Source organism: Salvelinus sp. IW2-2015, linkage group LG18 (genome assembly GCF_002910315.2).
Source record: "Salvelinus sp. IW2-2015 linkage group LG18, ASM291031v2, whole genome shotgun sequence".
NCBI lineage: Eukaryota > Metazoa > Chordata > Actinopteri > Salmoniformes > Salmonidae > Salvelinus > Salvelinus sp. IW2-2015.
Genome location: NC_036858.1, coordinates 63,380,222 through 63,393,944, shown reverse-complemented (window position 1 = coordinate 63,393,944; position 13,723 = coordinate 63,380,222). Strand labels below are relative to the sequence as shown.

At 43.9% G+C, this 13,723-nt stretch overlaps 1 protein-coding gene across 1 annotated transcript; it reads left to right on the top strand.

The window, feature by feature from the left end:
- The first annotated feature begins 2,989 nt into the window (after window positions 1-2,989).
- On the top strand, window positions 2,990-8,751 carry LOC111977652 (protein shisa-9A). Its single transcript, XM_070448716.1, has 4 exons — window positions 2,990-3,901; window positions 4,722-4,828; window positions 8,219-8,372; window positions 8,691-8,751. Exons 1-4 carry the CDS (start codon window positions 3,384-3,386, stop codon window positions 8,749-8,751), a joined length of 840 nt encoding a protein of 279 aa, XP_070304817.1. The 5' UTR covers window positions 2,990-3,383.
- Window positions 8,752-13,723: the final 4,972 nt, after the last annotated feature.

Below are 13,723 nucleotides of genomic sequence, written 5' to 3'. Positions count from 1 at the left end.
AATTTAAATAATTATATATTTTTTGGAGCTTGTCTGTTTTGCATGTTATTTTGGCATTAATATGTGTCACATATCAGTTTTCAAAAACGATGTAACATATATATATATATATATATATATATATATATAATTGATTTAATAAAGCAAACATGGTCTCTTTTTTGTTTTCTTGAGTAAGGCAGCTCCAAAATGCAGGTGTTTCAGTCTAGCTCAGTGCTTTCTGTGGTGCTGTGGCAAGCCAGCAGAAAATACGGAGCGTTGCGCCGTGATTGGCTCAGTGTTCTGTCACTCATGGGGACACTACGTCACTGCCTAGTCTAAGTGTAGAGCTAAAAAATTCAAGCCCCTTGGGTGCTGCCATAGAGTTACATTAGAAGTGTCCATCCAATATGTTTCAAGGTCATTGGACACAGATAAAATGACATCATATCCCATTATATATACAGTAGCTTTGATTGGACTGATCATGTCAACGTCATACTTTCAAAATCTTAGCTAGCAGTCATCATCATGAATCAAGTCGACAATCTAGTGGCAAATCCTATATAATTCTTGTCATATGAAGATAAATAATTAAGAGAAATTATAAATAAAACGTATCGGTGCTCATTGACTATTGGACATAAACATTACACAACAAGTTGGAAATCGCAAATTCAACATTGAGTGGTTTGGAAGGAATCAGTGGCTAACTGCAAGCATTGCAAAACAATCACTGGCCTGCTATTCAGTGGAATGGCTGTGTGGTCCCAAGTCTAAGATTAAGGGTCTATATTCCTAGTTTAAAATGATAAACATTCAACATTGACCATGCTGTCAATGAGGCATGATTTGTGCTGCGCTCAAAACAACTGTTAAGTCAGAACTGAAAAATCTGACTTTAGTGAGTTCAAGACAACTGGGATCTCAGGAAAAAACGAGCTACAACTGGGAAAATATGTTTTGAACTTTCATCCAACTCTGAATTGTAAATTGGGAACTCTGGCCTCTTTCTAGAGCTACGACCTGAAGATCACTGACATCATCATGATTAAACTTTTTTTTCCTCCAGGTTCCCAGTTGTCTTGAAATCACTATAAATCCGGAGAATCTCACTTTGACGAAGTTTGATGACAAAATGTCATGATGTCATTGTCATGATGACAAAAAGCCCACGAAGGACTGCCGCGCCACCTTTCTGTGAGCATAGCACAACAAGGTGAGTCCAAAAATGTCTTGTATGCTGCTGGATAAATTATGTAACATGTCAGGGAGATATGTATACTGTAGTACATACACTTTCTTAGCTAAGTGTATGTTGTGTAGTAAACTGTTAGTAGCCCATGTGTCTCACCCTAATAATTTGGTCTATTTTCACCTCTTAATTTTGCCTACTGTTCTGACGCCCGTCCTAGCTCGCTCATTAATGTCTTAATCYAAATGACAGATTGCCTCTTATCCGCTTGTCGTCCCTGTATGGCATAGTTTGTCAYTTGTCAGTAGAAACCACATTTGTTTAAGCAAGTCAGCCATATCAGCTATGTTTATTAGGCAGTAAATGAGGCTGAATGAATTGTTTCGCTGCCAGACAAGGCTCCGCTGAAAGCCAGGTGTAGCAGTGGTAAGGTGTTGGGACTGCTGTTGGGACATCTTTATGTAGGCCCTAACAGTTTGTGGACACCGTTTGTCACCATTATAGTGCAATTAATGTATTGTTTAGTGTTGTGTAGTGGCTTTGCTGGCATCCATCCCAAACATTAATTTTTTCCCCCACCAAGATTGACATGCTAAAATCTCCACTGCTCTCAGATATAGGACAGACACTTCAGAACTAACTTCCTTTAGATGTRTTTAGTTGTTCCATGTCATTCACGTGTTATTCAATGCGTTTGTGTGAGCTAATAGCGGTAAAGCCAAAAAAACTAATATTTAAAAATATATTTTTAATACTTTAAGGGGTCTTAAAACGTTAAATAAAATATGAAAATGATCCTTGGTAAGAGCTTCTGTGGGTTAAGGTTAMGGTAGGGATGTCCCACGACCCCAGATAGGACTGACCATCATTTTTGTTTTGCAGAAGTAGCTACATCTGCGGTTGTATCTTGACTTTCTCCGCATATATCCCAATGGCAATCACCACGAGAGCATGTATGAACTTCTTCATTGTAATTCTAAACTAGCTCTTGCACACGCTATTTCTGTCTCCCCCAGCTCTGTCGGTTTCTCCCATCGACTTATTTAGCCTGGTTTAGTGTTGGGGAGTTGGCTATCAGGTCCATGGACAGTGCGACTTTTTTAGCAAAATAATTTCAGCACCATGGACAGCTCGACCAGAAAGACACTAATTTGCCCTAATATAGACCACCATGGTTCTGCACAGTATTTTTTTTTAAGATGAGGTGAACTTTAATCAGGTGAAAGACATTGCGTGGAATGTGATAGCCTATGGTACATATGAATTACATACAATATAAGGGAATGAAAAGACTACATCGGCAGAACTTTTTTCAGGCATAGAAAATAGCATTTAGTGATGAATATAAAAACTTCTCTGGGTATGATTACACTGTGCTTGGAACGACACCATTGTATGTGTGGACCATTATTCAGTCCAGTGAATAGAAGTATATACCCTACTTAAGTTCATTAGCCTACCCATTTTTTTTTTATTGTGTAGCCTATGCTACTCATGCTGGCAAAACAACCACCCTATAACGCTCTCTCTAATCTCATTTGGAAGTTACCATAACCGGAATGTCTGCATCCGTGACCATATTTTGTCCGTGCACAAATTATGAGAAAAAAATTAATTGCTCGGCAGCACAACTCGACCCATATTTCCTAATGTGCGTTTTGAGCTGTCACAGATTCACAGTCATGTTTAACAACAGATTAATGTAATCTCTCTCTCTTCGTCGGAATGCCTCCTCCTCCCCTCCTCTCCTACTCTCTTTGCGCACCATGCTCTCTCCCATCTCAGGTCTGATTTGCTCACTCGCGCTCAAATAGCTTGTGCAGTTCTATCTCCACCGACTCCAATGCGTGCAACCGCGCTGATGGGTTTGAAAATTGAAGTAGCCTAGTTTTGATAACGTAATGGAAATAATTTTCTAAGAACACCTGTAGAGAGATTGTGCTCTGAGGAACAATTCTGAGGAGGACAATATCCATATACATTCAACGTTTTATTTTGAAAAAATAACCGAATGATTTTCTATACCTTCATGGATGACGAGAACATTCGTGAAAACGCTCACCAACACGGATTAGTGTTACGGTAGTGTTCTCTAAATTGGATATATGTTTCTGGACTTTTATAATACCAAGACTGTGCGCTCTTCTTCTTCGAGTCTCTTCTTACATGCGCTAGAGAAGCTGACAGGAAGGGGTGGAAGGACAGCACAATGAGGGGCAAATACTTTATACTGGGTTACTTGTTGGTCAAAGTTATGGCGCTGGTCTGCAAGGCGGACGGAGAACCAGGACAACTGGAGGGCTTTGTCATGATGACGACGTGCAACGGATCCAGGGAGGACGAGGGTGCAGGCTTCTCGGAGCCCCCGCACACGGAGGACAGGTGCCGGGGGTACTACGATGTGATGGGCCAGTGGGACCCGCCGTTCGTTTGTAAAACGGGCGATTATCTGTACTGCTGCGGCACCTGTGGCTTTCGGTTCTGCTGCTCCTACAAGACCTCGCGGTTGGATCAGAGCACCTGTAAAAACTACGACACTCCGGTGTGGATGATGACAGGTCAAACCCCGTTTAAGAAAAACGACCTTCGGCACGACCCTACCAAAGATAAAACTAATTTAATCGTGTATATCATCTGTGGAGTAGTGGCTATCATGGCACTTGTTGGGATATTCACCAAACTCGGCCTGGAAAAGGCGCACCGACCCCAGAGAGAGAATATGACTAGGTGGGTTTCTGGGGTTCTGCTACTGTTGAACGCGCCGCGATCTTCTTTGTTGTGCATGTTTTCAAGGAGCTTGCTTAGTGCTCACATGTAGGCTAGAGCGCACGCCACAATAATATTTGACTCTTGGGTTCTAGCCTCACGCTTGCCAGGTTTATATTGGCAAACTACGATAGGCTAACTCATTCTAATAGCGTTGTCGCTGAAATAAGAAAGCGAGGATATCATCTAAACTWGTTTTTTGTTAACATTATAATACAAATGAACCAATCAATGACTTTTACGCGCACAATACACGCTTCTTCAATGGATAGAAAGTAGCTGTCATCGACAGTTTATTAATTGGACTAGATTGCATAATGTCATCACCTGTGTGGGCTGCTAGCCTGATTCATTCGCAGAGAGCGCGGGGGCGTGTGTCTCTTGCAGTGGATAGCCACATGCTCTCCGCTCCGCAACATGCGCATGCTATTCCTTTATTTGGAGATCTTCTCTAACAATGCATCAATAGGTCCTATTCGTCTTCTTTATGAAAATGTCTTATTTATTCACTGAATTTTATATTTTTCGAATTAATGTGGAACCCGCTCACTCAAACAGTCAAATTAACAAATTCATATGAAAATGTTGCTTTATATGGAAGCAGAGATGCAATATTTGATATTATGTGATCATCTTGAACTAGCTGCTCTGTGCACACAACTGTGCAGCGTTGGCATGAAATCAAGCATTATGCACAGTTCTTCATAGGACATATTTCTTTATTTTCTATTTTTTCATCTGGGTAAATGGCAATCTCTCTTGTTCTATCTTTCTCACACAGGGCTGTCCAAAGCGTGTTACAGGTCGGTTGTCCAGGTGAGCAGTTCCAGGGGGAGGACACCCTCGGCATGCACGCACAGAACTATGACACAAGGGCCAACAACCTCCGTAAGTTTCACACTTTCGGCCCCTATAGGCAGAGGTTTTTGGTGGTATGGTTGTGGACTGAAGGGTTGGCCATGGAGGCCCCAAACAGACAATAGCAAACATAATGTGGGCAGGTTGCCTGGTTGCATATTGTACACAGACTCCCAATTAAGCATTTGGTCTCTGTCAGGGTATAGGTTGTAGCCCATGTATCAAAGCCAGGTTTATTAGTTTCAAATGTGGCATTCTTTTTATAATCTTAGATGTATTCATGTGGAGGGAAACAAACTGCTTTCTGCTTTGTAAATCCAGTGATAATTCACTTTTATTTTTGTCCCATGCCTACATGATTCAAGATGTGTAAAAAGGAGGGGAGAGATAAATAAAGAGAGAGAAGAAGAGAGAGAACATCACAGCAGTGTGAATGGCATCTATTTCTGTTGCGTCCCGTGGGCTGCAACCACAGTTATGGGCTTTGTATTTTAACACAGATCAACCAACTCAGAAACACAGAAGAGTCTTAATCTGGAGTATTTAATACACATCTCATGCTGTTGTACTACTGATTCTGATTCCAGTATGATTATATCACCCCCGTTTGTGACTGGATGTGTTTCGACCTAAAAATTGAAAAATGATCCCAACACAAAGCAAGTGGCACATCTAAGCCCCCTCCTACTTGAAAGGATGTATTTTAAGACATTCTGACTGAGACCATGAGTGTAGCTGACAGTGCTGTTCTCAGTGGAATTTGTCCTATTTTCTTGATTCTATCAAACACAATCAGACTGACACACCTTATCATCCGGTGTGGTACTGGGCTCCTAACAGCTCTCCTTCTAATCACTTTAAAGTAGGGCCCTTTGTCTCTAATGTCTTCTGGGGTGCTAGTTTCTGCTGTCATCGATTTATATCTATAAATAACTGCCACTGATGCTTCGAAGAGGCAGATGTACCAGGTCTACCTGGCAATGAAAGTTTCAGCCTCAAGGGACCTTTCCTGGTTWAAAAAAAGGCTGTACACTAAGTGTACAAAACATTAGGAACTCCTACTCTTTCCATGACATAGACTGACCAGGTGAATCAATGTGAAAGCTATAATCAGTTATTGATGTAATTTGTTAAATCCACTTCAATCAGTGTAGATGAAGGGGAGGAGACAGGTTATAGAAGGATTTTTTAGCCTTGAGACAATTGAGACATGGATTGTGTGTGTGTGCCATTTAGAGGGTGAATGGGCAAGACAAAAGATTTAAGTGCCTTTGAACAGGGTATGGTAGTAGGTGCCAGGCGCACCGGTTTGGGTTAAGAACTGCAACGCTGCTGGGGTTTTCACTCTCAACAGTTTCCCGGATATATCAAGAATGGTCCACCACCCAAAGGACATCCAACCAACTTGACCCAACTGTGGGAAGTATTGGAGTCAACATGGGCCAGCATCCCTGTGGAACGCATTCGACACCCTGTAGAGTCCATGACCTGACCAATTGAGGCTGTTCTGAGGGCAAAAAGAGAGGAGGGTGGGGGTGTGCTCAACTCAATACCTGGGAGGCCTGGCTGGGGAAATAGTGATTATTAGCGATGTGGAACCCTGCTCCCTGAACCTTTTAGTCTTAGGGCTTGTAGGTGACCATGTGGAATGTTATTAACCCCTGTGATCTGATTAGATCCCCAGAGAGGCTCCGTATTGGTTTAGAGGTCTCTACCAGCCATGAGACGGATTTATCATAGAAAGGTATGGATGGAGGGATGATGGGGTGGGGGGTAAAAGTGGTGCGGTTCATGTGGAGTGTGGATGTATTTATCTTGAAGATAAATTAAAGGGGGAAGCTAAATCTTGTGAGATGCTGATTGAGGTGAAACACACTACTGTTCACAGTTCGACTGTGTACGTCTCTTGTTGATCACATTCTATTTTTAGAGCAGACCATCTATTGATTATAGCTTATGGCCAGATTACCCTGTTACTGGCAACATCAATAGATCCCATCTTAGGTGTCCTCACCCAGCTTTGGAGAAAAATGCCCAGGGCAGTTTGTATGGCTGATACTCATAACAATCCCTGTTTCTGCAGGGAGCTACTTTCTCCCCCAATAATTTTCTCCAAGCACCTCTTAGTATAAGTTTAAGACAAGACTAGAACAAGAGTTTTGTTCCTAACATCGTTTTGTTTTGACAGCATGTGGGATGTTTTAATGTGTAAAAACTCTTTACGATGTATCGCACATGTGAGACGTCTCACACAACACATCAACAAGTAGCTAATACGTCAGAGCTCCTAATAAGCAGCCCTCCTATCCCCTGAACCAAGCAGCCCTCCTATCCCCTGAACCAAGCAGCCCTCCTATCCCCTGAACCAAGCAGCCCTCCTATCCCCTGAACCAAGCAGCCCTCCTATCCCCTGAACCAAGCAGCCCTCCTATCCCCTGAACCAAGCAGCCCTCCTATCCCCTGAACCAAGCAGCCCTCCTATCCCCTGCTGGGCTGGTGATCACAATTGAATGTAATCTCAAAACTGAATACTTTTTTAGAATTCTTAAAGAACTCAAAATCCTGTGTCTCCGAGCCTTCAGCATCAAAGACTGAGTGAGAGATGGAAATAAAGCGGGAGAGAGACACAGAGAAGGGGAGAGGGAGAGAGAGAGAAAGGGAGAGAGGACGACATGTCAAGACTGCACTGATCCTCTCTGACAATGTCAACAGTTAAATATCTTTTGAGTGACTAAAGTTGACATACTGCAGGCAGAATTTAACCTCGTTTACATCTGTGAAGGGCAAAGTGTCATACAAACTATATGAAACCACTGCTGCTTCTGGTAGGATTGCAAAGAAAAAGGTTTTTGTTTTGTCACATTGTCAATCAACCTAAACTCATGAGGTGGGACATTGAGAGAAACAGCGGATAGAAATGTATTATTGAGAGCCCCAGAAAGAGAGCAGGGTAGGCTTTCCATCCATTGGCTGACTGAGACGGTGATCTGTATTCACAACTCATGTTCACAAAGATAATTACCTGCCTAGCAGTTATAATCTTCCGCTATACATCTCCAGATATGCATTAGGCACTTATTATATTTAATAGGTAATTGCTTGGAGACCACACAGCATGAAGAAAGGCTCTGTCTGCAAAACAATCTCCACTCTAGAATTACTTTAACCTCATCTACTGTTTATTAATTATGCCAAAATGGATCACCTGCAGTTGTGTGTGTGTTGCGTGTTTGCGTACGTGTGTGGTGTATGTGTGTAAGTGGGGGTGCGAGTGTGTCTAAAATGTAACGCTACTGCTGGGTTTATCAGATCAGAGTTTTGCTGAGAGGTACAACTTCACCCTGACCTCTAAGTCACCCGTCACCGAAGACTCTTGTGTCAGTTCTTATCCGCAACTCTTCCATCCTGACCCCTTCACAGACAGGCATCCAGGAAGCGGCCACAGACAGGCATCCAGGAAGCGGCCACAGACAGGCATCCAGGAAGCGGCCACAGACAGGCATCCAGGAAGCGGCCACAGACAGGCATCCAGGAAGCGGCCACAGACAGGCATCCAGGAAGCGGCCACAGACAGGCATDCAGGAAGCGGCCACAGACAGGCATCCAGGAACCAGCCACAGAGAGGCACAAAGCAAATGAAAAGAAAGAACATTGTCATTTTCCAATCAAGTTGCAGGAACAGGAGCAAGCTAAGGATAAAACAAATATTCAGGGACTCTAGGGAGGACAATAAGAGTTCACATCAAAATAATTCCTTATTATAGGCAAAAACCATAACAATCAATAAAAAATAGAATTATAACATGAAACTCCATTGTCCTCCTAAGAGTTTCAAAGTGGTTTTTTAATCCATTGGCCTCCTAAGAGTTTCATAATGTTTTTGAATCTACAGACCGACCCAGGCCCAGACGCGCTCCTCCCGGGCCTCGTTCCTGTGCCCTTGCTCAGGCTAATTACCCTAATGTGGGTCCTCTCAGCAGCACCGGAGATCCATTAGGCCTTGTTCATTAGGGCTGTGGGCCTTCCAGCCTCGTCAGATGGATCTGATTGACTAGACACAGTAATCAGCTCAGTCAGACACACGGGTAGGCTGGGACTCACTGCTCCTTGGAAGAAATAGAAGTCAAGTAGAAAACCAAGAAAACGGAAGTGACAAAGTTGAGTAAGGGAAGTAGAATAGCCAAACGCTGTTGAAATGCTTTCAGAGATCTATCTAAGGATGTTTATCATGAAGGTCCCATGTATGTCCTGATTGTCCTCCATCTGACTGATTACTGGACTTGGCCTTAACGTATGACTCGGTTCATATGTATAATTGTCCATCTTGTTGTCATGGTGTAATAAWAAAATAAGCTGTAAGGAGTCTATATCTTAGTAGGGTGTAATCAGCGGACTGCCCTCTCTCCTTGCACCACCCTGGGGAATATTAATCGGTTCATTTACAGCCAGAGACTCAAATCAAATTTTTTACAGGTAATTACTTGTGTGTGTTGAGTGGGTCGAACTGAGTGCAAGTGAATAGCCTAACATGTCTTCAAGGTAGCGAGTCATCAGACATTTATACGCTATATATATTGATCACACGCACTGGAATATGTTCCGGTCAGCCTCAGAGAACAACATAAACCTATACGCTGACTCAGTGAGTGCATTTATAAAGAATTGCATTGGAGATGTTGTACCCACTGTGACTATTAAAACCTACCCTAACCAGAAACCAGAAAGAAGTCTGAGAATACGACTGAATATAAACAGTGTAGTTATTCCCTCCGCAAGGCAATCAAACAAGCGAAATGCCAGTACAGGGACAAGGTGGAGTCGCAATTCAACGGCTCAGACACGAGACGTATGTGGCAGGGTCTACAGGAATTCACKGACTACAAAAAGAAAACCAGCCACGTCATGGACACCGACGTCACGCTTCTAAACAAAGTAAACACTAAAGACCTTCTTTGCCCGCTTTGAGGATAATACAGTGCCACCTTCGCGGCCCGCTAACAAGGACCCCCCCCCTCTCTGTGGCTGACATGAGTAAAACATTTTAAACGTTTTAACCTTCACAAGGCTGCTGGCCCAGACGGCATCACTAGCCATGTCCTCAGAGCATGCGCAGACCAGCTGGCTGGTGTTTATGAACATATTTAATCTCTCCCTATCCCAGTCTTGGCTACCATTGTTCCTGTACCCAAGAAGGAAAAGATAACTGAACTAAATGACTATCGCCCCGTAGCACTCACTTCTGTCATCATGAAGTGCTTTGAGAGACTAGTCAAGGATCATATCACCTCCACCTTACCGGACACCCTAGACCCACTTTAGTTTGCATACCGCCCCAACGGGTCCACAGACGACGCAATCYCCATCACACTGCACACTYCCCTATRCCARCTGGACAAAAGGAATACCTATGTAAGAATGCTGTTCATTGATTACAGCTCAGCATTCAACACTATAGTACCCTCCAAGCTCATCATCAAGCTGAAGGCCCTGCGCCTCAACCCCGCCCTATGCAATTGGGTCCTTGACTTTCTGACGGGCCGCCCCCAGGTGGTGAAGGTAGGAAACCACATCTCCACTTCGCTGAACCTCAACACTGGGGCCTCAAAAAGGTGCGTGCTCAGCCCCCTCCTGTACTCCCTGTTCACCCATGACTGCGTGGCCATGCACGCCTCCAACTCATTCATCAAGTTTGCAGACGACACAACAGTAGTGGGCTTGATTTCCAACAACAARGAGACAGCCTACAGGGAGGAGGTGAGGGCACTCGGAGTGTGGTGTCAGGAAATCAACGTCAACAAAACAAAGGAGGATCATGGACTTTAGGAAACAGCAGAGGAAGAACCCCCTATCCACATCGACGGGACAGTAGTGGAGAAAGTGGAACGTTGTTTTAAAGTTCCTCGGCGTACACATCACAGACAAACTGAAATGGTCCATCCACATGTGATGAATAACCTCAGGAGGCTGAAGAAATTTGGCTTGTCACCCAACATCCTGACAAACTTTTACAGATGCACAATCCAGAGCATCCTGTTGGGCTGTATCACAGCCTGGTACTGCACCGCCCTCAACCGCAAGGCTCTCCAGAGGGTGGTGCGGTCTGCACAACACATCACCGGGGGCAAACTACCTGCCCTCCATGACACCCACAACAGGAAGGCCAAAAAGATCATCAAGTACATCAACCACCCGAGCCACTGCCTGTTCACCACTACCTTCCAGAAGTCAAGGTCAGTACAGGTGCATCAAAGCTGGGACCAAGCGATTGAGAAACAGCTTCTATCTCAAGGCCATCAGACTGCTAAACAGCAATCACTAACTCAGAGAGGCTGCTGCCTACATCGAGACCCAATCACTGGCCACTTTAATAAATGGATCACTAGTCACTTTATACAATGCCACTCTAAAAAATTGCACTTTAATAATGTTTACATATGAAATGTATATACTGTATTTTATGTTACATATTGTACATTACTCATATCACATGGATATTTATACCATCTATTGCACCTTGCTTATGCCGCTCAGCCATATGTAATTTTCTTTTTTTTACTCCAATTGGTAGTAGTTAGTCTTGTCTCATCACTGCAACTTCCGTACAGACTCGGGAGAGGCGAAAGTCGAGAGCCATGCATCCTCCGAAACACAACCCAACCAAGCCCCACTGCGTCTTGACACAATGCACATTCAACCCGGAAGCCAGCCGCACCGATGTGTTGGAGGAAACACTGTACACCTGGCGACCTGGTCAGCGTGCACTGCGCCTGGCCCACCACAGGAGTCGCTAGTGCACGATGAGATCCCTGCCGGCCAAACCCTTCCTAACCCGGACGACGCTGGGCCAATTGTGTGCCGCCCCATGGGCCTCCCGGTCGCGGCCGGCTGCGACAGAGCCTGGGCTCGAACCCATAATCTCTGGTGGCACAGCTAGCACTGCGATGCAGTGCCTTAGACCACTGCGCCACCCGGGAGGCTACATGTACATATTCTCATTCACCCCTTTTAGATTTGTGTGTATTAGGTAGTTGTTGGGGATTGTTAGATTACTTGTTAGATATTACTGCACTGTCGGAACTAGAAGCACAAGCATTTCGCTACACGTGCATTAACATCTGCTAACTGTGTGTATGTGACCAATGAAATTTGATTTGAAGTATGTGGACACCCCTTCAAATGAGTGGATTAGACTATTTCCGCCACACCGGTTGCTGACAGGTGTGTTAAATCGAGCACACAGCCATGTGATCTCCATAGACAAACATTGGCAGTAGAATAGACTTACTGAAGAGCTCAGTGACTTTCAACATGGCATCATCATAGGATGATTTCCAACAAATCAGTTCTTCAAATGTATGCCTGCTAGAGCTGCCCCGGTCAACTGTAAGTGCTGTTATTGTAAAAAAATGGAAACGTCTAGAAGCAACAACGGCTCAGCCACGAACACATAGCAGAGTGCTGAAGACCGCAGCACATAAAAAATCGTCTGTTTTCGGTTGCAACACTCCCTACCGAGCTCCAAACTGTCTCTGGCAGCAACGTCAGCACAATAACTGTTTATCAGGAGCTTCATGAAATGGGTTTCCATGGCCGAACAACCGCACACAAGCCTAAGATCACCATGTGCAATGCCAAGCATCAGCTGGAGTGGTGTAAAGCTCGTCACCATTGGACTCTGGAGCAGTGGAACGCGTTCTCTGCAGTGATGAATCACGCTTCACCATCTGGCAGTCCGATYGACGAAGCTGGGTTTGGTGGATGCCAGGAGAACGCTACCTGCCCGACTGCATAGTGCCAACTGTAAAGTTTGGTGGGGGAGGAATAATGGTCTGGGGCTGTTTTTTTATGGTTACATTGAAGGGAAATCTTAACGCTACAGCATACAATTACATTCTAGACGATTCTGTGCTTCCAACTTTGTGGCAATAGTTTGGGGATGATCCTTTCCTGTTTCAGCATGACAATGCCCCCGTGCACAAAGTGAGGTCCATACAGAAATGGTTTGTTGCGATCGGTGTGGAAGAACTTGACTGGCCTGCACAGAGCCCTGACCTCAACCCCATCGAACACCTTTGGGATGAATTGGAAAGCAGACTGCGAGCCAGGCCTAAACGCCCAACATCAGTGCTCGACCTCACTAATGCCCTTGTGGCTGAATGGAAGCCAGCCAAATCGCCCAACATCAGTGCTCGACCTCACTAATGCCCTTGTGGCTGAATGGAAGGCAGTCCCAACAGCAATGTTCCAACATCTAGTGGAAAGCCTTCCCAAAAGAGTGGAGGCTGTTATAGCAGCAAAGGGGGGACCAACTTCATATTAATGCCCAGGATTTTGGAATGAGATGTTGGACGAGCAGGTGTCCACATACTTTTGGTCATGTTGTGTATTACTACGCCCATCTACTCTACATCTATTTCATTATGATACGTAGAGATACAAATATGAGCATTCCTCCTTTTGTGTCTTTTGAGTAGGTGGGAATCCATKGAATTTTAATTAAATGTTAGTGAGTATCTTATTACACAGTTTAATTCATTTGATTTCATTAAGATGTTCACAAACATTAGGATTATGTGTTTAATCTGCTAAAGGGAATTATGTTTTCCAGATGTCCTCTGATTTGAAATGTCTTAAGTTGTAATGTTGACAGCTACTGTATGTCACCTGATACTAATACTTAAGGAGGAAAATTGTTATTGATTGAGACTCGGTGTTATGATGCATATGGAATACATCGATATAGCTCATACTGAAAAATACGCTTGTCTTGATGACAAAATATATATTTTTCTCCTCTGTCAAAAAGATATTGTAATGAAGGGAGGCAAATTTGAGAGAGTCATTCTAACACTATTTAGCATCTGTATGTGGCTACGCAGTAGTATTTAGCTTCCCAAACATGTGCCAGAGTTAGTATTAAGTTGC